The sequence below is a fragment of the Lissotriton vulgaris genome, chromosome 4_1, assembly GCF_964263255.1.
Source record: "Lissotriton vulgaris chromosome 4_1, aLisVul1.2, whole genome shotgun sequence".
NCBI lineage: Eukaryota > Metazoa > Chordata > Amphibia > Caudata > Salamandridae > Lissotriton > Lissotriton vulgaris.
The window spans coordinates 1,071,478,666-1,071,502,149 of NC_141691.1; the positions used below are offsets into that span (position 1 = coordinate 1,071,478,666).

A 23,484-nucleotide genomic window follows, 5' to 3' on the forward strand; every position below is an offset into this window, starting at 1 on the left:
TGATTAAATCTGTGGTCCAACAAAAGTGCCAGGATCATGGATTGTACAGGAAAAGTGCGTTGACGCGTTTCGATGGATACGGTTAATTACACCATCTTTCTCAAGACTTAATCTTATTTTCTGTCATGTAAGCGGAGTCAAGGTAAATTGTTTCACCCCTTGCTATCACTAGATTTTAGTTGAATGTGGGCAGGTCCTAGTCTGTTCTATCAGTGGTTGTTTGCTTGAAGCTGTGGTTTATCCTGCGCATCCAAGATATCACGATTTGTGTGCTATGTGGGTAAAATGGGATGGAATAGCAGTATTATACTTGTATCTATGGAAGACGGGGTCCTCTAATAGCAGACTTTTTTATCATATATTGTGGGAGAGCGGTGTCGTCTATTATGGGACTTCGGGGTGCGGGTCCGTGCTTATTGCGGATCTGTGACAGTGATCTTGTCACAATGAATTCTTTGTGAAATTAGGCTTCTGAGTTGAGGATCACGATAGATCACTTCAATCGGATAAGGTTACTGCTAAAATCTTGCGTCCCGTCGCCTCAGGGGTTCCGCGTTGAATTGCAGGGAAGAACACACCAACAGATGACAGACCTCTGGAGAAGAAGGGACCTCAGGAGATGAATCCAGAACACGACACCGGCGCGGCTCTGTGGAGTCTGCCATCAGCGCCAGATCGACGTCGACCGGCGCTGGAGTGGGAACCTGAGGCACCGGGCCAACTCCAGCCACCACATGCTCTCCATGAAGGTGGGGCGGGGTCAACGCCAGAACGGCGAGGGAGTGGCTCCAAAAATGCCCCGGCTCGGCCTCAGATGGGGGCAGCCACCCGCGCCGAGGACCGAGGGGGACTCGGGAAAGCACCCCAGGTCCCTGCTTCCACTTGTGACTCCACTGGAGCAGGGGAGGAAGGCTCCTGGCTCTGAAACGGTGCTGGCTCGGCATCTGGTGAGGCAGCTGCCTGCTCAGAGGACCAAGTGGGACTCGCGGGCAAGCCCGGAGTCACGGAGGTACCCTGCGATGTAGGGGTTTGCGGAAGAGCAGGGACGCCAGGCGCCGAAGAGGGTAGCCCCAATGATCGCACCTCGATGGCACCACCCTCCTACGACCTGGAGCTGGAAAGTCCGGCACCGGGGCCGGAGCCGCCGGCGACCTTGCGGAAGGCCCTGCGCAAGGCAAGGGTTCCGCGGACATCTCAGGAGGTGGAGGAAGGGCCAAAGAAGCCTGCAGCACCACCGCGTAGGCTGTCATTTGGGTCCTAGTCATCTCTGCACCGAAAAACGGCGGGTAGGAAGGTGACAGGCGGGGTCGCATGTCCCGGGGGGAGCAGGCGCCCACCGCGAAATGAGGACAAGGCATCGGAGACAAACTAAAGTACCTACCAGCCGGCGAGCCACGCCCTTGGGGCACGGCGAAAGACGATGTCGCAGACAAAACCGACGGTTCCTTGCTTCCGAGGTGGAGGACGGATGCTGGGATGACACCGACCTGGACAAGTGCGCCAACAGCAACTTCATCCGGCGTTCCCGCCGTGACTTAGGCTTAATGTGCTGGCAGGTGTTGCAGCTCTCTGAGTCGTGGTGCTCACCCAGGCATCACATGCAAATTGGGTGAGGGTCCGTCGCCGACATGTGACGCGCACAGGAGGTACACGTCTTGAAGCCCGAAGGCATTCGTACACTGTTACACTTAACACCAAAGTGTGTAAAAGAGGAGAAGGCCCGAAAACAGGCCAGGACACAATCCGGATCCGCGTTGAACGCGGGAAAGAGAAAAAACTGACGAAGGTGTGTTGAATTGAATACTTGAAATGAACTTTTGAAACTTTATTGATCACAAAAGGAGTGCCCCAAAAGGAATTTGCAACCAAGTGATTGGAAACACTCATCAATTTTGTTTATTGGACGTTTACAGGACGGAAACGTCACCCTGCGAGCAACCTAAGCAACATAAAAAATCTCTTGGAGATTACAAAAATGTATTGGAAACTATACTTTTTTTAAAATTTGTGGTTAAAAATTGGTTGTGCGCAGGCAAACAAACTAAGTTATATACCGTATTCCGCCCAACGCCAGCAGCACACCATGGCATCATATGAAGAAATTACTAATACTACGGACCAAAGGGCAGATACATACGCCTTTGCGGAGGATGCAGCAACTAGGATATATGCTTTAATTCAAGAGGATATTTACAACAAGGGGTGGTGAGGGACAGAGTCTCTGAATTAAGCAGAAGGCTCTCACCCAGTCAAAAGATCAGGGCTAGATCCAACACCGTTTTTTAGCTCACTGCACCATCCCAGTTTCAGAACCCGGCTGTATGCAAATTAGTCTGTTCCTGTCCCAGTGCATGATGGGAACAGGGCAAACCAAACTACAAAAGCCAATTCTTACACTGGGAAGGAAACAAGCTCCCGGGGACCGGTTTCTGGCATTACAGCCGTCTTCGGCCCGGTTTGCTTGAATCCTGATGGTGCAATGAGCAAGGGTCTCACATCTGAGAATACCCTTCCACGCTTAGGGTGGACAAAAATATTTACAACAAGGGGTGGTGAGGGACAGAGTCTCTGAATTAAGCAGAAGGCTCTCACCCAGTCAAAAGATCAGGGCTAGATCCAACACCGTTTTTTAGCTCACTGCACCATCCCAGTTTCAGAACCCGGCTGTATGCAAATTAGTCTGTTCCTGTCCCAGTGCATGATGGGAACAGGGCAAACCAAACTACAAAAGCCAATTCTTACACTGGGAAGGAAACAAGCTCCCGGGGACCGGTTTCTGGCATTACAGCCGTCTTCGGCCCGGTTTGCTTGAATCCTGATGGTGCAATGAGCAAGGGTCTCACATCTGAGAATACCCTTCCACGCTTAGGGTGGACAAAAATATTTACAACAAGGGGTGGTGAGGGACAGAGTCTCTGAATTAAGCAGAAGGCTCTCACCCAGTCAAAAGATCAGGGCTAGATCCAACACCGTTTTTTAGCTCACTGCACCATCCCAGTTTCAGAACCCGGCTGTATGCAAATTAGTCTGTTCCTGTCCCAGTGCATGATGGGAACAGGGCAAACCAAACTACAAAAGCCAATTCTTACACTGGGAAGGAAACAAGCTCCCGGGGACCGGTTTCTGGCATTACAGCCGTCTTCGGCCCGGTTTGCTTGAATCCTGATGGTGCAATGAGCAAGGGTCTCACATCTGAGAATACCCTTCCACGCTTAGGGTGGACAAAAATATTTACAACAAGGGGTGGTGAGGGACAGAGTCTCTGAATTAAGCAGAAGGCTCTCACCCAGTCAAAAGATCAGGGCTAGATCCAACACCGTTTTTTAGCTCACTGCACCATCCCAGTTTCAGAACCCGGCTGTATGCAAATTAGTCTGTTCCTGTCCCAGTGCATGATGGGAACAGGGCAAACCAAACTACAAAAGCCAATTCTTACACTGGGAAGGAAACAAGCTCCCGGGGACCGGTTTCTGGCATTACAGCCGTCTTCGGCCCGGTTTGCTTGAATCCTGATGGTGCAATGAGCAAGGGTCTCACATCTGAGAATACCCTTCCACGCTTAGGGTGGACAAAAATATTTACAACAAGGGGTGGTGAGGGACAGAGTCTCTGAATTAAGCAGAAGGCTCTCACCCAGTCAAAAGATCAGGGCTAGATCCAACACCGTTTTTTAGCTCACTGCACCATCCCAGTTTCAGAACCCGGCTGTATGCAAATTAGTCTGTTCCTGTCCCAGTGCATGATGGGAACAGGGCAAACCAAACTACAAAAGCCAATTCTTACACTGGGAAGGAAACAAGCTCCCGGGGACCGGTTTCTGGCATTACAGCCGTCTTCGGCCCGGTTTGCTTGAATCCTGATGGTGCAATGAGCAAGGGTCTCACATCTGAGATAAATAACGGTGATGGATCAAGCCCTGATCTTTGGACTGGGTAAGAGTTGTCTGTTTAACTCAGACACTCTGTTCATCACCACCCCCTTTTCTAAATCGTTAATTCAAGAGGAGACATCCCAGGCATCTATGCACAGAACAAAGGAGCAAAATATCAAACAGTTACTATACCTATCTAAAAGAGAGATAAACCAGCGTTAACACACGAGTACCTTAATCAAATATCACCAGGCCCTAAGAATTCCCAGCGGTTTACGTATCGCACTCAAACCATCTTTGTGCAAAAATGCAAATAAAATTCAAGAGCGGTGGTACGCCATCCTTAACAAGTGTTCATTGGATCTCAGCTTGTTAATCGTGGAAGAGTTATCAAAAATTCTAGAGGAATTATCAAAAGAGATTGTGGATGTTACCCATGAGTTAACAAATATGATGTCAGCTGATGAGTGGTCAAAGGTTTTGGAAGATATTAATAGTCAAATCGCTAAACATTCACAGGAGGTGAATGTACGTAAGATAAGAAATACAAAAGAGATACCCTCGACTATAAGTTGGGGGAGGTTTATACCTGGGCAGAAGTCTATGCCCAGAGACAGAGGAATCGTCCTTATACCCAGACCACAGACACATCATCATCAGGGAGCGAAAATACAGATCGACCACAACGCAGAAGTCAATCGGAAATAAGAACAGGCGTTAGCCACTCAATTACGCAGACAACAGTAAACATACAACCAACAACTTCTGGTGAGGCTTTTTTAGAAGAAGGCGAAGGCGGAATAGTAGACCCAGGAGGGGCAAGAGAAAAGGAAAAGGAGAAGGAACATCCAAATACCAGGAGCACCAATGCATTGAAACGAGACAAGAAAAAAGTAGTGAAAGAAACCTAGTCATTAATATATCAGACTATGAACTATCTCCTCGAGAGTCAGCAATTTTACAGAAAGGAAAATCGTTCGTACCAACTTCGGATAGTAACCTATTGGAACTTGACATTGACCCTTTTAAACTGATGCGGAAGTTACGATTAAGGAATTTTTTTGAGAATGTGATACAACCGCAGAGAAGCAATGAAGAAGAACAGGATGAACTCCAAGGCTTAAGAAACCGCAGTACCTATATGGCTCCCACAAGTCTCAAAACCTTGGACCTTTTTGAGGATTTGGTCAAGAAGGAGTTGAATGCAATTAAGTTTATAACAATCAATAGGAAAAACATCACACGTAAAGATTGAGATACACTGAAAAAATTGGCGAACAATTCTCGAATAGTATTTCAAAAAGCTGACAAAGGGGGAGCACTGGTTGTACTCAATACAACTCATTATGAAGATAAAGTCAAGGAACACATTATGGATCACAACAGATATATGAAATTGGATAATAACCCCACTAGAGAATTTGTTATGACACTAAAAAAATAGTGGACAAGCCAGTTCAAATGAAAATCATCAATGATAAAACAAGAGAATTTTTACTAACAACGAATCCCAGAAGCCCATCATTTTACATGGTACCGAAAGTACATAAGAACGTTCAGTTCAGGACCCACCGCTTAGGCCCATAGTCTCAACTTGTGGAAGCCTTCATGAACATACCGGTCAATTCATAGACAAATATCTTCAGCCGAGTATCAAGAGGATGAGATCTTATACAAAGGACACCACTGACTTCATTCTGAAACTACAGACTATAGAATGGCCTGAAGGTGAGGATATTACACTGGGTACAGCTGACGTGAAGTCGCTGTATACATCAATTCCCCACCAAATGTTATTGGAGGCAATTGAACACACATTATTAAACAGTGATATAGAACACACTATGCAAATTTTCATTCTGGACCTCGTCCATTTTTTGCTCTACCATAGCTATTTTAAATGGAAGGAGGAGTGGTTCCTCCAATTAAGCGGTACATCTATGGGGAATTGTATGGCTCCATTGTATGCAAACCTAGTGATGGAGATATTTGAGGAGGAGCACATTTTATCAAACCAGGAGTGGAGATCTCACATAATATTGTACCAACGGTACATAGATGACATTTTCCTCTTATGGAAAGGAAATAAAGAAAGCATAAAGTCAATCATTCAAACTTGGAACTTGTTTAACCAACATCTTCAATTCACTAGTGAAGTTTCTGACACCCAAATCACGTTCCTAGACGTATTGGTAGTGAAAACTGAAACAGGTCTGGAAACTGATATCTTTAGGAAATCGACTGACAGAAATAACATTCTACATTTTACAAGTCATCACCAACAATCTTTGAAAACACATTTGCCAACCTCACAAATGTTGAGGATAAGAAGAATAGTCTTAGATGAACAAAAAATTGATCAGATAACAAAGGAGATGGCAGAAAGATTCAAAGAAAGAGGGTACCCTCTACAAGTTATTTTGAAAGCAGCCGCTAGATACCAACAGGTTACTCTTCAAGCAACTTTAGCAACAAGTACCAAAAAAGTAAACACCTGAATGGTGGTAGTAACCAAATTCACAACATCAAGTTATATTTTCAAGAAGATAATAAATAAACATTAGCCAATGTTAATTATGGAACCTGACTTCAGAAATATGTTCATGGAACCTCCACTGTTTGCATATACTAGGAACAGAAACATAGGAGAAATTTTGAACAAAAAGGAATCACATACACAAAGACATACAGAAACCACGCCCTGTTTAAACTGCCAAAATTGTCACAACATCATCCGTGGAACTACTATCCACCATCCCATGAGAGGACATGAAATCAAACTACATGTGTCAGCAATTTGTGTAATTTCAAATGTTATTTATTACTGAAATGCCCATGTGGCAAGATATACGTGGGCAAAACAGAGAGTAAAATACGTCTACGTATGACGGAACACAAATCCAATATAAGAACCAAAAACACTAAGTCCACAGTGACGACACATTTTGAAGAATTTAAACACAATATTGCGCAATTGAGATAATCCTGGAAGTCATTTATAAAATTGAGGGCAGAGACAGTAATAAACACCTGTTGCGCAGAGAAAACCTTTGGATTTACTATTTACAAGCCATGAAGCCACATGGCCTCAATGAACGCATTGAGTTTGCTTGTTACTTTTAACAGCCATGGTGGGATTTAGTTTTGCTCTGATGAATCTGTAATTGATGCCAATACGAAAAGCATTGTTGTAAATTGAAGCGATGTATATTTTATATTTACTGTGAATTATATTATTGGGTTGTAGTTCTGTAAACATCATTACAGTCATTAGTTTTAAAATACCTATATCTATATATAACATGTCCTTAACCTTGGTGACTAATCTCTCCAAATCACACATTCTAATATGGCGGCAACAGTAACAATCATTAGGCAGCCTGTCATCTATGTCCATGAATTATATGTAAGATGCAGTACATGCCGCAGTCAAACACAGAAACTATCCGGGAGCGATGAGGAACACTTCTAAACACACCGGACGATATTTCGTTAATTCCGGTAAGAGAAGGCAAAACGCTTAGCGTATTAGATCTAAGGAAGCGCTCATAACATTTAGAGCGCGTTGATTATTCAAGTTCTATCGGTAGAGAAGGAACTTCCGTTAACAACGGTTATAGCATCGGTATTGCATATCATCGTAAGCCAGTAGTATTTTGGATAAAGATACGACAGATTAATGAGCCTTTGTTTTTTTCATATAGATCACAGATCAACATAGTTAGACTCCGAAAGGAAAACATGAGTACTTTACTCGGTTTTCATACATTAGACATGATGTCACAACCATCGCAGAGCACACCATAATTCACTGATGCATGCACAAAGCAACTCTGTTTTTATTTCATTTGATTTAGCTGTTCCTAGTTCAATATTACAAAATGTTGTATTTCTTTTCTCAGATCACACTCCCTGATGAAGAGCATATTCAGCTCGAAATGCATTGGAGAATAATATAATGTGATGTGGAAACGCATATGGAGGAATATATGAAGTCTTGAAAAAGCACAAAAAATAATGCAATTGAAATCAATGAAGGAATTAAATTTCATGTTGATGTGAAACATAAGATAATGCAATTGAAAAGAACGATGAATGAATAAAATTCATGTTGAATTGAATACTTGGAATGAACTTTTGAAACTTTATTGATCACAAAAGGAGTGATCCAAAAGGGATTTGCAACCAAGTGATTGGAAACACTCATCAATTTTGTTTATTGGACGTTTACAGGACGGAAACGTCACCCTGGGAGCAACCTGAGCAACATAAAAAATCTCTTGGAGATTACAAAAATGTTTTGAAAACTATACTTTTTTTAAATTGTGGTTAAAAATTGGTTGTGCGCAGGCAAACAAACTGAGTACATAGACTGCCACAGGCACTGCATGTGCTAATAAAAGCATTCTGATACACATTCCCTGCGTGCATGTCACTCATCTGTACAGGCACTTCACTCAGACAAGTGTGGGTGCGACATGTTGTGCTGTCAATTGAGAGATTTGTTGATGGATGGTGGGTGTGTCACCTTTGTGTATTGAGGCTGTTTAGGGTGTCACGTATTCGAACTGCCAGTTCTGTGTGTCACAGTTGTTACGGTATTCCATTCTTCGGCGTTTCACATGTGTCCCAAATCATTCCATTTTGCCTGTCATTTGTGGCCTACAAGTGGCAACAGGGATTCTTTTGTGCTCTGATATGTGCCGCCATGATGCAGGGATGTGCCAGGTGACTCAAGTCCCATGACATGGGCAACATGTACATAAGGGGGAGTCACCTGCCCCTACATTAGTCTGTGCTTTCGTTCTTGTTTGATCATGGACATGGCACGTCGGTGTGCAAGGGGTGTTGTTTATCCCTCTGCAATGTGAGGGGGAGATGCAGTTTCACAGTGTGTACAATGTTTGTTTCCGCATTGGCGCAGGTTACATACTGAATACATGTCAATGTGCATTGTAGCTGTTTGTGCGGAAATGCATATCTGATTTGGACAATGGTCATTTGTTCCGAGTCACAGCTGTGGGTTTGTGCTCGCACGTTGTCATCTCACTGTTTATTTACACTGCTTTCATGGTGCTTTTTCCCGCCAGACGCGTGTGATTTGCAGGCCTGCCGCTGGTTTTCGCTACTTTTTTTATCACGATTGGCCTCATCGCAGCTTTTTTTGCGTTTTTGTTTCGAATTTTTGCAGCGTGGCGTTGATTTTAATGCGGCCATTTGACGCGCTATCTGGTGACTATCGCATGGTACCACCGTGTTGTGAATACTTGGTTAACACAGCGTAATTTTCCCGCGATAGACTGGGATGTTGGAGGTTGTGTTAAGTAAATTTTGCGATGGTTATCATTCGTTCTTGAGAATATGCCCCACAGCTGGCCATCAGAGATTGTGCGCTTCCGAGAAAGGTTAACGGAGACATTAGGCACCCTCAGCGAACTTGAATACTGAGGGAAATACAAGAGGCCAAGTCATGAAAATCAAAAACGACAGGACATCACATCCATGGACACAGAGGATGAAGTTTCATTTAAACACAAATCTAATGATTTTCTTGGCTTTTCCCTATACATTTCCAGCAGAATATTATGCCTTGTTGTACATGACTAGTTGGTGTGGATTTCTTTAAATTTACTCACGTGCTTTCTAATATATCTAATTGTCAAGAATAAGAGCATTATCTGCATGTTTTCCCACTACGTAGTGATATCAGTTTCATCATGTGATATTATTGCGTACTACATAGAAAATTCAAATATCACTCGATATGGGGGAGAGGTCTAGGCACCGTACAACAGCGGGGAATATATGCTCTTACACTGGACAAAGGGAAAGGTAAACATAAACAATCCACGAGTTACAATAATATGTAACAAAAGTTAAGATACACAATGCATTCCTTTATTTAAACACGGCTAGGTGAGATTATAAAGATGTACAAAGGAATATGATAACAGTATATTTTCTTATTTACATTAAAATAACTTCTGACCTTTTTGATGTCAATGTCATCCAAATGGTTCTGAATGAACTGCACTGTTGCGTTGAAATCAGCCTGGTTAAATTCATACGGTATATTCCATCCAAGTGGTCCAAACTTGCGTCTCTCCTGAACTGTAGAATGTAAGAATGCTACAGCATAAAGCATTGGTTTCCATTGCACCATATTGCTGATATCCAGGAGATCTTGGCTTACACCTGGTAGACCCAATAAAAGCATATTAGCAAGGAATTACCAGCCATAATGTCATCACTCAATCATTTCTCAACAATTGTGCATAGCCTAGGCATCCATTTTCTTTATCGATCTGTGACTGACAATGTAATACTGGCAAATGATTTTCTTAAACAAAACTAAACCACCATGACCTATTTTATTTCCATTTTCTAAAGCAGGGATCTCCAACCTTTTCTGTACTAAGGGCTAATTGTGTTCAATGAAAAATCCTCCCAAGCCACGTATATTGCAGATGTAGCAGTAATCGCATCAGACAAGATTACACTCGTGGTCACCATATGCAAGATTACTAGCAGTGAATATCTCTGTGCTGTAGGCACGGTTGTCAACAATAATGTTAACATGTGGAATGGCTTTACATAAGTAATATATAACAGCCACAGCTTCCAGGCAACTAGCATCAAGCTAATAATAGTAATAGTCTCCCCAACAACTTTTGATTTTTATCACTCAAATATCAGCAATTAATTTGGAATTTCAACAGTTTTTCTCGAAGCATCAGCTTACGAATTCCGAAATTACACACATTTTTGTTCCAAATACACGCTTTTCAATTTTGGTAAACATATATTAATTTATCCAAGCAAAAGTTTTGAATGTAGTTCTCTGGGCTGCCCGATCTAAATTAATCTCCGTGTATTCCGCAACGTCTACCGCCTAAAGGTCGTTTCTTAAATCAGCAATGTAAACTTGTATACATATATCGAGAACATTAACAAAAAAACTACTCTTGAAATCTGTAAGACTTTATAGAGTGTGCAAAAAAAAAAGTTTATCACCTCTTCCCAATCAGATGTTGCTTACCACAATAAGTTCTCTTTAAGCCAGCCTTCAGCCCCTGGGGAGGCTCATTTGTAAATTTGATGGCCATCTGAAGAAGGGTGATGGGAAATTGCTTGTGAGCCTCTGTAGTCATCCACAGGCGAAACATCTCATGAACTGTCTCTGTTTCAACAACGGTGTCCATCAGCTCATCCAGGAAGTCAAGACCCAGGTGGCAATTCTGCAAAAGTGCCCATCCTCCCTTTCAAATAATAAAAAAGCCAAGCAAAATCAGGCCTAATTTAAATGTACGAGTTACACATCACAGATAAGATTTCTTTCTTTAATTAACTTTCATAAAGCTAATGTCCAAGCTTGTGAATATATTCCCGAACAGGAAGTAGTTGTGTCACATCCTAAATTGTCTTCACTGAATCAGAAAAAAACAAGTTCTCGGATGATGGTGACAACGGAACATTTCTGAAAGTATAAGGCTTCCAGATAGTAGAATCAAATCACACTTCATCCTTAGTATGGGCTCCTAATGCATGCTACAAGAACCGATTCAGAAAAGGGGGTGGTGATGAACAGAGTGTCTGAATTAAGCAGACCACTCTTACCCAGTCCAAAGATCAGGGCTTGATCCATCACCGTTTTTTAGCTCACTGCACCATCCCAGCTCAGAACTTGGCTATATGCAAATTAGTCTGACCCTGGCCCAGTGCATCATGGGAACAGGGCAGACCAAACTACCAAGCCAATTCTTATACTGGGAAGGAAACAAGCTACCGGGGACCGGTTTCTGGAATTTCAGCCGTCTTCGGCCCGGCTTGCTTGAATCCTGATGGTGCAATGAGCTAGGGACTCACATCTGAGTATACCCTTCCACGCTTATGGTGGACAAAAATGATTCAGAAAGGGGGTGGTGATGAACAGAGTGTCTGAATTAAGCAGACCACTCTTACCCAGTCCAAAGATCAGGGTTTGATCCATCACCGTGTTTTAGCTCACTGCACCATCCCAGCTCAGAACTTGGCTATATGCAAATTAGTCTGACCCTGGCCCAGTGCATCATGGGAACAGGGCAGACCAAACTACCAAGCCAATTCTTATACTGGGAAGGAAACAAGCTACCGGGGACCGGTTTCTGGCATTTCAGCCGTCTTCGGCCCGGCTTGCTTGAATCCTGATGGTGCAATGAGCTAGGGACTCACATCTGAGTATACCCTTCCACGCTTATGGTGGACAAAAATGATTCAGAAAAGGGGGTGGTGATGAACAGAGTGTCTGAATTAGGCAGACCACTCTTACCCAGTCCCAAGATCAGGGCTTGATCCATTACCGTTTTTTAGCTCACTGCACCATCTCAGCTCAGAACTTGGCTATATGCAAATTAGTCTGACCCTGGCCCAGTGCATCATGGGAACAGGGCAGACCAAACTACCAAGCTAATTCTTATACTGGGAAGGAAACAAGCTACCGGGGACCGGTTTCTGGCATTTCAGCCGTCTTCGGCCCGGCTTGCTTGAATCCTGATGGTGCAATGAGCTAGGGACTCACATCTGAGTATACCCTTCCACGCTTATGATGGACAAAAATGATTCAGAAAAGGGGGTGGTGATGAACAGAGTGTCTGAATTAAGCAGACCACTCTTACCCAGTCCAAAGATCAGGGCTTGATCCATCACCGTTTTTTAGCTCACTGCACCATCCCAGCTCAGAACTTGGCTATATGCAAATTAGTCTGACCCTGGCCCAGTGCATCGTGGGAACAGGGCAGACCAAACTACCAAGCCAATTCTTATACTGGGAAGGAAACAAGCTACCGGGGACCGGTTTCTGGCATTTCAGCCGTCTTCGGCCCGGCTTGCTTGAATCCTGATGGTGCAATGCGCTAGGGACTCACATCTGAGTATACCCTTCCACGCTTATGGTGGACAAAAATGATTCAGAAAAGGGGGTGGTGATGAACAGAGTGTCTGAATTAAGCAGACCACTCTTACCCAGTCCAAAGATCAGGGCTTTATCCATCACCGTTTTTTAGCTCACTGCACCATCCCAGCTCAGAACTTGGCTATATGCAAATAAGTCTGACCCTGGCCCAGTGCATCACGGGAACAGGGCAGACCAAACTACCAAGCCAATTCTTATACTGGGAAGGAAACAAGCTACCGGGGACCGGTTTCTGGAATTTCAGCCGTCTTCGGCCCGGCTTGCTTGAATCCTGATGGTGCAATGAACTAGGGACTCATATCTGAGTATACCCTTCCACGCTTATGGTGGACAAAAATGATTCAGAAAAGGGGGTGGTGATGAACAGAGTGTCTGAATTAAGCAGACCACTCTTACCCAGTCCAAAGATCAGGGCTTGATCCATCACCATTTTTTAGCTCACTGCACCATCCCAGCTCAGAACTTGGCTATATGCAAATTAGTCTGACCCTGGCCCAGTGCATTATGGGAACAGGGCAGACCAAACTACCAAGCCAATTCTTATACTGGGAAGGAAACAAGCTACCGGGGACCGGTTTCTGGCATTTCAGCCGTCTTCGGCCCGGCTTGCTTGAATCCTGATGGTGCAATGAGCTAGGGACTCACATCTGAGTATACCCTTCCACGCTTATGGTGGACAAAAATGATTCAGAAAAGGGGGTGGTGATGAACAGAGTGTCTGAATTAAGCAGACCACTCTTACCCAGTCCAAAGATCAGGGCTTGATCCATCACCGTTTTTAGCTCACTGCACCATCCCAGCTCAGAACTTGGCTATATGCAAATTAGTCTGACCCTGGCCCAGTGCATCATGGGAACAGGGCAGACCAAACTACCAAGCCAATTCTTATACTGGGAAGGAAACAAGCTACCGGGGACCGGTTTCTGGCATTTCAGCCGTCTTCGGCCCGGCTTGCTTGAATCCTGATGGTGCAATGAGCTAGGGACTCGCATCTGAGTATACCCTTCCACGCTTATGGTGGACAACAACCAGCACAATGCTCCACCTCAGTTCTCCTAGCACAGCAGAGTGTACTCCCGATTCTCAGTGCCTGAGGATTGCTCTATTACTTACAGGTAATCTTCATTACTCCGGGTCTCGTTGCCCTCGTCCTGTTCTTAAACAAGTGGGGATAACCCTCTCCCGACAGAAAAAAAGAGAAGAGGAATGCTGGGAGTAGATAAGGAGTATTTACCCAGCATTCAGCCTGAACAACCAAGCCCACCGGAAGGCCGGCCGTCTGGGAGGGAGGGCGGGGCGTAAGAATGGGACGAGGACAACAGGACCCGGAGTAATGAAGATTACGGTAAGTAATAGAGCATTACCCCAGGTCCCTTATGTCCTCGTCCCATTCTTAAACAAGTGGAGAATACCAAAGCAGAAAACCGGCCTTCCGAACTCGCAAGCACACCAAGGAAACCACTCCAAGGCAGCAACCCGAGGGATCAAAAAGGAGGGAACCACAGGAAACAACTGGCCAGCAAGCCAGAACAGGCCAGAAGGGACACAAACAAGGACTGGAAACCGAGCCAAGGAAAACAGCAGGTCATATCCAAGACAAGGAGGCAGCCAACCAGAGAAACCGGAAACAGAGTAACCAGGCCAAAAAGGAAAACCCCCAACCCAACAGGACACGACCAAGGGAACCCTTCGGAAAAAACCTGACAAGCCCAGCACCACCAGGAAGGCACACAGGAACCAACAGCAGCACAGACACAGAGCAAACCCCAACCACACTGGAGAAAGCCAAAGAAAAGAGGCCAAGGCCGACCACCATGGCACAGGCACAACTACCCAAACCAGGAAGGAGGGAAGCACCAGCCGGGCACCGTACCCCACCCCCAACCCAGAATGACCTGGTCTCCAGAAATCCTAGAGGACAGAGCCCCCAAAACCCCGCAGAGGAAACCCAGGTCCCAGGAAAGAACGGCCAGCCGCACCAGGGCTGCCAAAGGACAACCACCAAGCACCCAGCCCAGAAGGCGGAGCCACAGCGAGAGCCCAGTGTAGGAAGGTGGATAACTGACTATATGTTTTTGTTTTTTTTAATTTTTTTTTATTTATCAACTTTTCTTTGAGCATACATCACAACTGTTGTATAGTCATGGTAAGTCTACAGATATCAAGACGTTATCATTCAATGAATTTCAACAAAACAAATCCAAATGTTACAGTGAGTCCTATATAAAGCAGTGCATCATAATCAACACAAATTATACAAGGCATCCGCCATCCTTAGTATTGTCCAGCCCCCACAGGCCACAATGTAATAGCATCATTCAGGCAATATCTACCTCCCCACCCGCACAATCTATAGTTATAATCCACCCTCAGAATCCACGTCGCTGCATGTTAACAAATACTCCCATAAAGGGGCCCAAATGTCCCTAGGCCTGGATGACGTCCCTAGGCCTGGATGACGTCGGAAGTACTTCTGCATATGTCTCTAATTGGTCCCTGCAGTATACCCTGTCTTTCAACCAGCAGTCCGTTTTTGGGCATCGTCGGCTATCCCATGTGAATAGTGTGCGCCTCTTTGCCAGAAGTAATGCCAACTGTACAAATCTCCCCACCACCCCCTTGAGCTGAGGAACGTGCCCCAGTAGGCATAGCGCGGGGGCATTTTGCAACGTTAACCCTGTCATGTCCATGAGAATAGATAGCACCTTTTCCCAATAATGGAAGACCGGTCTGCATCCCCACGCCATATGGATGAATCCAGCCGGCTCGACCTTACATCGCTTACACTCTCACGTAGCTCTGAGACCTATCCTCCATAACCTGTGAGGTGTGTGGTATGTTTGATGTAAACATTTAAGGTGTATTATTCGAAAATTACTGTTGGAGGTTAACCGCCCTGTTACTGAGCATATGTTCGTCCACTCTGCCTCTGTGATGGGAGTGTCTAGCTCACTGTTCCATCTAAGCAAACTGGTGTCAGGATTGTGCGGTGCATCTTTTTGAACTGCCTTGTACAGTTTGGTAACTAGTTTTTTCTTCGTTGGGGCTGTGATTAGCAGCTGCAGTGCGGACAGTGTCCATGGCTCCTCCGGAAAGCTAGTGTAGTGCTCCTTAACCGCCCGTCTCAACCTGTAGCAAGTGAACCTAAACAGTAACGTAGGATTGCATATATAAGCCAGATCCTCCTCTGTAATGTATGAGCCTTCAGGAAACAAGTCACTCATGTTCACAATACCCGCCTCTCGAAGTGCCTGCACAGAGCCCCTGTCTTGAGCCACCGACAACGCAGCATGTCCCTCAATGGGCATCGCAGGAGCGTATAATGGGGGTTTCTGCACTCGACGGTCAATCGCCTGCCAGGCCGATGTTGTAACATCAAGAGTATTGATCTCCGCACGTGGAGTGTGTCTGCACGTGTGTGTTATTACGCCTCTCAATGGTGTGGGGTGAGCGTCGCCTTCCTCCACCGCAACATGTGGTGTAAATGCATGCGGTTTGTACCAGTAATAGGCGAATTGCGCCTGACAGCAGAGGTAGTAAACATAGATGTCTGGCGCTTTGAACCCCTTTCTCGTATGGCAATGTCAGCGTTCGCCCACTTATTCTTGGCTGCTTGACGCCCCATACCAGCCGTAACAGCTGAGTTTGGACGGTTCGGAAGAAATGTTGTGTTTATGGAACTGGGACATTGCAGAAGAGGTAAAAAAATGTAGGTAAAATTACCATCTTTATTATGGAGATCCGATCCGCCAGCGACAGAGGCAGGGTCAGCCATCTGTCCACATGCGTGACAAGAGTAGCATATGCTGCGCCGTAATTTTCAGTTACTACCACCTCAGGGTCTCTATGTACCCACACCCCTAAGTATTTCACAGGGTCAGCGGACCAGACCAACGGGTATTCAACGACCGGGGGTGTAGTTATTTTAGTGAGTGGGATGATTACGGACTTGCCCCAATTTATGTTGAGACCAGAGTAAAGGCTGAATTTGACGTATTCGCGGAGAACCGGAGATAGATACTGGTTCGGTTGGCGGACATAGAGGACCATGTTGTCCGCATACATGGATATCCCTACCGGCCTGTTGTGGAAGTTAAGTGCCACGGCCCTGTGTATCTGCCGGATCTTGCATGCCAGAGGCTCTAAGACAATGGCAAATAACAGTGGAGATAGTGGACAGCCCTGTCGTGTACCTTTCCCGATGTCAAACGGTGCAGATGTATCTCATCCTACTCGGACTCTCGCCGGTGGCTCAGTGTATAAGAGCTGTATCCAGTGTATGAACATTGGGGGGAAGCCCATCCTGTGCAGTATTTGCAGCATGTACCGCCATTCTATGGAATCAAATGCCTTTGTGGCGTCCAGTAATACTGCGACCGCTGGCAATTCAGGATTCAGAACATGTAGCATGGCAAATATGGTGCGTAAGTTGAGGGAAGTAGATCTGTCCGGAATGAACCCGGCCTGGTCCGTGAGTACCAGTAATGGCATCAGTGGTTGTAGCTTTGAGGCCAGGATTTTCACCAGTATCTTTGCATCTAGGTTAATGAGAGACAGAGGGCGATATGACTCGCAGCTGTCGGGGGTTTTATCTTTTTCAATAGAGTGATAATCATGGCCTGTCGTAGAGAGGTGGGTAAGCGGCCTGTGTCATATGCCTCAGCATACATTGCCAGAAGATGAGGAGCAAGGAGGTCGCGTGCGCCTTATAGAATTCCGCATTTAGACCGTCGGATCCAGGAGCTTTTCCATTTGGGAGCAAGTTTATAGCTTCTATGACATCCTCAACATCTATGGGGGCACTGAGGTATTTTCTATGCACGTCCGATAGCCACGCACAAGCAATATCATCCAGGTATGTATTGAAAGCCTGCTCGTCAGCTCCGCCGCCAGATGTGTACAGCGTGGCATAAAAGTGACGAAATTGCTCTACTATGGCCGGGGGGGAATAGTGTGTCTGCCCAGTGTCATCTACAATCCGCTCGACTGGGGTTTGAGCAGCCCGGTATTGTAATCTACCTGCTAGCGCTCTGCCCGGGCGACCACCCTCACCATACCGTCTGGCGACATGTCTTTTCGATAAATATTTCACCTCTGTCTCTGCCTGAGCGTTATATTCATCAATGTGTTTGTGTATGCTTGCTAGTATGCCTTTAGTGGGTGTTCTATTATATTGGGCTTCGAGTTCGAGAAGTTTCTTCTCCAGTGTGTGTAGCCGACCCCTTATGTCTCTTAAAATCCCCGCTGATGTGCTAATACAGGTTCCACGTATCGTGATATTAAAGGCTTCCCATAGAATCTCTTGACTGTCCACCGTCCCCACATTTGCCTCGAAGTACTGCACAATAGCCGTTCTAAGCGCTTCGGCATATGTTGGATCTAACAGCGCCTCTGCTCTGAAACGCCACGTAAACAGCTTCCGAGGATTTAGAGGAATGGTCACAGTGAGAAGTACTGGGTTGTGATCTGATAACGTTCGTGGTAGATTCCGAACGTCCGTGACCTATTCGTTCGCCCCTTCACTCAGCAGCCAATAGTCCAATCTGGACCAGCTATTTGTCGCCGGTGTAATATGCGTGCCCGCTAGCACCCCTACATGCCTGTGCCTCCAGGCATCCACTAGTCTAAATTCCAGCATTCCACTCTTGACATAGTTAGCAACTTTAACTATCCTGGCCCCCTGCGGGTTCGATTTGTCTAGTTTGGGATCTAAGTGTGTGTTGAGGTCTCCCCCCCAAATGATTTCTGTGTCAGGCCAGGTGCATGACGTCCAAAACATGTTCAAATAATCTGTCACGTCATCCACCACAGGACCATAAAAGCTTACACTAGTCACCAGAACATTTTCAAGCTTCCCGAGTATCATCGCCCAGCGGCCCTCCCTGTCTGTGCTAGAGTCCAGTGCCTGAAACATCACTTCCTTCTTGATTAAAATGAGGACCCCCCTCGCATACAAGGAGTATGAAGATGCAAGCCTGTAAGACGCCCACTTCCTTGCTACTTTATCCTCTGTCGCCTTGGTCAGGTGGGTTTCCTGTAGAAGTGCTATTTTAACATTGTGTCGGTCCAGCTGTGCCAACACCTGTCTGATTTTCTGCAGCGTATTCAGTCCCCGCACATTCCACGTCATAGTATTATATGTGGCCCCTGTCAGGTGTGGCATGGAAGTGCGGTGATGTATCTAGTGTTCATGTCAGCATATGAGTGCACTAACCTGTTTTGACAGCACATTGCAGTACATTCAGAATCACTTGCCCTTGGCCTATAACAAAGAAAAACACCCCCCCCCTCCTCCCACTTCAGCATACCCCAATCGCCAAACACATATCCCCCCATTCAACACCCGTCGGAACAACAACTTAAGTAAACATAGTTCCCATTGGGGATCTACCATCGGGGGTCGCGGCGGCTGCATCCACTCCCAGATTTCGTAGGGAGAGGAGCAATCAAAGCTTCATGAGTTCCACTAACCCAGTAGAACCCTGCAGTCATATATCATTATATCACATAACTTTTAAACTTAGTTCAAACACCCTTATGAAGTCGCTTCCAGCATGGCACCACTCCGCCCTGCTTTCACACACACAGGACGCTCCTTCCAATCCCAAACCTGTTGAAGTACCCCCTTACTGTTCATTTGTCAATGTCCGACGTGGGAGAGGTAGTGGAGCGTTGTTTTTGTTGTCGCAGATGTCTTGCATGCTCCATAGCATGCTTAGGATTCGTGAAGATTTTGCCCGTCTCCATCGTACCAACCCGCAGGCGTGCAGGGTATATCATTGCGTAGGGGATCTGTTCCTTCTGGAGCAACTTCTTGACATTGTGGAATTCTTTACGTGCCGCTTGCACATTAGCTGTAAAATCTGGATAGAATGATAATGCATTCCCTTGATACGTAATCGACCCCTTCTGCCTGATGATGCGCAGCACTGTGTCTCTATCCCTGAAGTTTAGTAGTCGGGCTATGATGGGCCTCGGCGGGGTCCCTGGTGGAGGCCGCGTCGCTATAGATCTGTGCGCCCGCTCAATGGCGAACAGTGGGGAGAGCTCATCCTTACCACAGATTTCTTGAAGCATGGTCTTGATGTAGTCTTCCAGTCTCCCCACATTTGTAGATTCTGGCAGACCTAAAACGCGAATGTTATTGCAGCGGGACCGCGCTTCGATATCCTCATTCTTGGCCTGTATGACAGCTAATAATTTGGAAATGTCTGTTGTCTTGTCTGCGACTTGTTGCAGCCCATCCTCCGCGTCGGTGATCCGCTGTTCTGCTTTGCCTATGCGGACTGCATGTTTGTCTAGCTTCGTCGAAAAGTGGTCCATCCTGCCATTCAATGCTTCAATCTTCCCATCGATGGCCTGTAGACTGGCCTGTATGGCGGCGAGTGATTTCTCAAGTGCCGTGGTGGGTGGCGTCTCTTTTTCCAGCTCGGAGTCTGACATCGGGGCTTGTCCTGGTTTGCCCCCTTTCCGCAGTTCGACGGGGCTGGTTCTTTTCCGGTTTCCCCATGTTGTAGGAACAGCCAAGTTGTCACAATGTTCCCGCTCCGCCCTCTAATATCTGTACGCTCGCTGGTCGTAGGTGCCTGTAGTGTGCGCAACCGTGGCCCAGCCTCTGTGTTCAGTTAGGCCCTGCTTCTGCCAGGCCACCCCCCACGTGGCTGTCTCTAAGATGGTGCCGGGTCTGCGCAGCCTGAAGAATGGCACAGCTTAAACAGTGTCTCGAAGGCCTCGCAGTCACATACACAACTCGGGATCAGATCTCCTCAGCACAATCTCGTATTAGCCACTGCGATGCTGCTCGCACACTCAGAGTCCATATCACCAGCAGCCACCAGTATAAGCACTATCTGGCCGTTAGCATGAAGCAGGGGGGGTGGGCCCAGTTCACAGTTCCAGCCCGCGCAATTTTGAATACTGTACCCCCTGAAATGCGTCTCTCTCAAGGGCCCCAGTGTGGGAGGGGTGGTCTGATATTGTCACTCTAGTAGCGCAGGGTTCTCACTTCTCCCCCAAGGACGAGCAATAGTCAGCTGCCCCCCTGTCTGTTTCTAAGGCTCTTGGTAGCTCCGGAAGGCCTGCGCTGGGACAGCGCTGCGTGCCCAGTTTCAAGCTCGACGTGGGTGGGGGTGCCTTCTCAGTGACCAGTGTCTATCAGTTTATCAGCCCGTATAGTGAGCGTGCCCCCTTACAATACACCGCCTTTGCCAGGAGCATAGCAGGAGGCTCCAGATGCCGCCTTTGAAGTTCCGGTCCGGTGCTTTGCCGAAGCGCGGCCTGTGCACACCTGTCGCGCCGGGGACTTGCGTAGGGCGCCGCTCGGGACACTTCCCGGCCGCTACCGTGCTCCGTTTCCGATGCGCCGCCAGCAGCCCCCGATACCATGATCGCAGGCCAGCGCAATCCCACGCAGCCCGTGGGCGAAATCCTCAGCCAGATAGCAGCTGCCAAAGTCGTCTCTTAGTTCTAAGTCCAGAGCGAGCCTCCGAGTCATTCACGCTCCGCCATTACTCTCAGGTGGCGGGCGGCCATGCGACGTCCCAGCACCCGTCCAGATGTCTCGCCTCAGGGCACAGAGGGCAGCGCCGAGCGTCTCCAGTACTCAGTAGTGCAGCTTCCAAGGACGAAACCGCCGGATGCAAGGTTAGGGTAAGGATACCTTAAGGATTATAGTCGGTGGCTGGCAGAGCTGCACTACAGTGTGGCCATCTTACCGAGCTCCAAGCCATGCCCCCTTCTGACTATATGGTTACCCCAACTTTTTGCCTAGTGTTTAGCTAGTTTTTGACTTAGCTGGCCTGGGATCCTGCTATTCAGTGCCCCAGGCTATCTGCTCTCTCTGTAAAATGGACTCCATGTACTTTAGGTACATACCTAATTGGGATTGGGTCACCTTTGTGAGCCCCTGTTTAGTGTACCATAGGTACCCAGGGCATAGGTGCATCCAAGGCCTACCAGGGGCTGCAGCATGTATTATGCCACCCCTGGCTAGCCATCCAAACTGACACCACAGGCTGATCACTCAGCTTGGGCAAGGTCGTGTAATCACCCCTTGCTTAGATATAGTATACCTATATCTACCATTATATATAGACACATATATACCTGTAAGTCACTCCTATGGCAGGCCTTAACAATCCTGAAGGCTGAGTGCTTGGTTTATGTGAGATGGTGCTCTAGCATGAGCTGAGCCTCTCTGCAGCTTTCAGAACCATGTCCTTATAGCTGTTCTACGATATAGCCATATCATATACTCTTAAGTGCATTATAATCCTCGATGTTAATGCTAACTTTGGTTTGGCTTTATCAAAACATGTCAGTAAGGTGTCATAGGCTTTGGAATACTACCCGCCCCCGCCAGTTCTGGTGGCGGGGGTAGCATTTCACCCTTCATGAGGGAGAAGACATGTAGTTACTACTTTACACGGTTAAAGTTAAACAGAGCCTCAGCATCACAAAATGGATGCTGCTGCCACAGACATGAGTCTGACCTACTGCTGCTGGACGAAACTCTGGCAGGGGAGGTCTGGACAATAGGTTTCCTGCCTTGGGAGGTGCTAGCACCTCCCCAGACAGACTTTTAGTGTATTGGGGCAGGGAGGGCTGAGAAATGAGACACTGCCTGGGGCACACAAGATGCTCCACGCATAGCCAGGTTCAAACCAGTTGCTGGGGCACTCCAGCCCCAGCTCTGGCGCGAAACTGGACAAAGGGAAACGGGTGTAACCACCCCCTTCCCAGGTTGCACCCACAGGAGGGACCTAGCAGGTAATCCAGCCCCTTAGTTTAGTATAAAGATAGGAGCTGAGTCTAGAGCCTTTAGATTTATCCTGGAAAGAAACTTTGACACAAACTCTTGGACCTTGGACGTTCCACATCGACTGGAAGACTGAAGACATCTCCCGTGTGGTCAAGGAGTGACCACGCTGTGCAAACAGGCACCAACAGTAACTTGCTGGTTTGCTTTGTCGACGCTCCAGCTGGATCCCGAAGACTTAGCGATGCAGGAACTGGACTCCCAGATTTCTCTGACTCCGACCCACATCCACAGCAAAGCTGAGACCCGTGGCGGACACGAGCGACGTGGGACCGGACATCCTGGACTACCTGCTTTTTGCTACCTGTGCAGTTTCTGAGGTACCCTCGAAGTGGTGCATTGGGATTTGAGAAGCCTCAGACCCGAGCAGCATTTACACCGAAGCTCAGCCCTCCATACTCCATGAGTGCCGCGTGAGGCCTGCGCCTGCATTTCAGCTCAATGCATCTTTGCAGTTGCTAGCCCATTGGCTAGTTGGCCCTCCGAAGACATACGTTTGAAAATACACTGCTTGCCTGGTTGCTCCGGGCTTGCTCCAGCTTCCCTGCGAAGGAGAAGCTCCCCAGACCTTGCTGGTCTGAACTGAAGCCAATCTTCCTATCCTGTGTGGATTGCCTTTGCCAAGGCTTGTTGGGTCCAGTCCGGATACCGACACTGCCAACAGCTAGATCCGTCATGGAACAGCTCGACTCTAGCTCCTGGTTGTCGTCGACGCCTCCTGAGTCTCGTGGCTGCAGAAACAAGCTTCACCTCTTCACCTGATTGTATCTCGACATCGCCTGGTACCTTCCTGGTCACTGGCTAGTGACCCAGACTCTGTCCCCTCTGCTTTCAGGTTCTTCTTAA

The 23,484-nt window shown here is 46.9% G+C and overlaps 1 protein-coding gene across 1 annotated transcript in view; it reads right to left on the bottom strand.

Moving 5' to 3' along the window:
* DNAH5 (dynein axonemal heavy chain 5) overlaps positions 1–23,484 on the bottom strand; it is a 5,605,957-nt gene that overhangs the window by 221,830 nt on the left and 5,360,643 nt on the right. Inside the window, exons 65-66 of the mRNA XM_086967405.1 lie at positions 10,911–11,130; positions 9,861–10,066 (exon numbers count right to left, since the gene is read on the bottom strand). Coding sequence (XP_086823531.1) covers positions 9,861–10,066; positions 10,911–11,130 — 426 coding nt within the window. The remainder of the gene's footprint in view (positions 1–9,860; positions 10,067–10,910; positions 11,131–23,484) is intronic.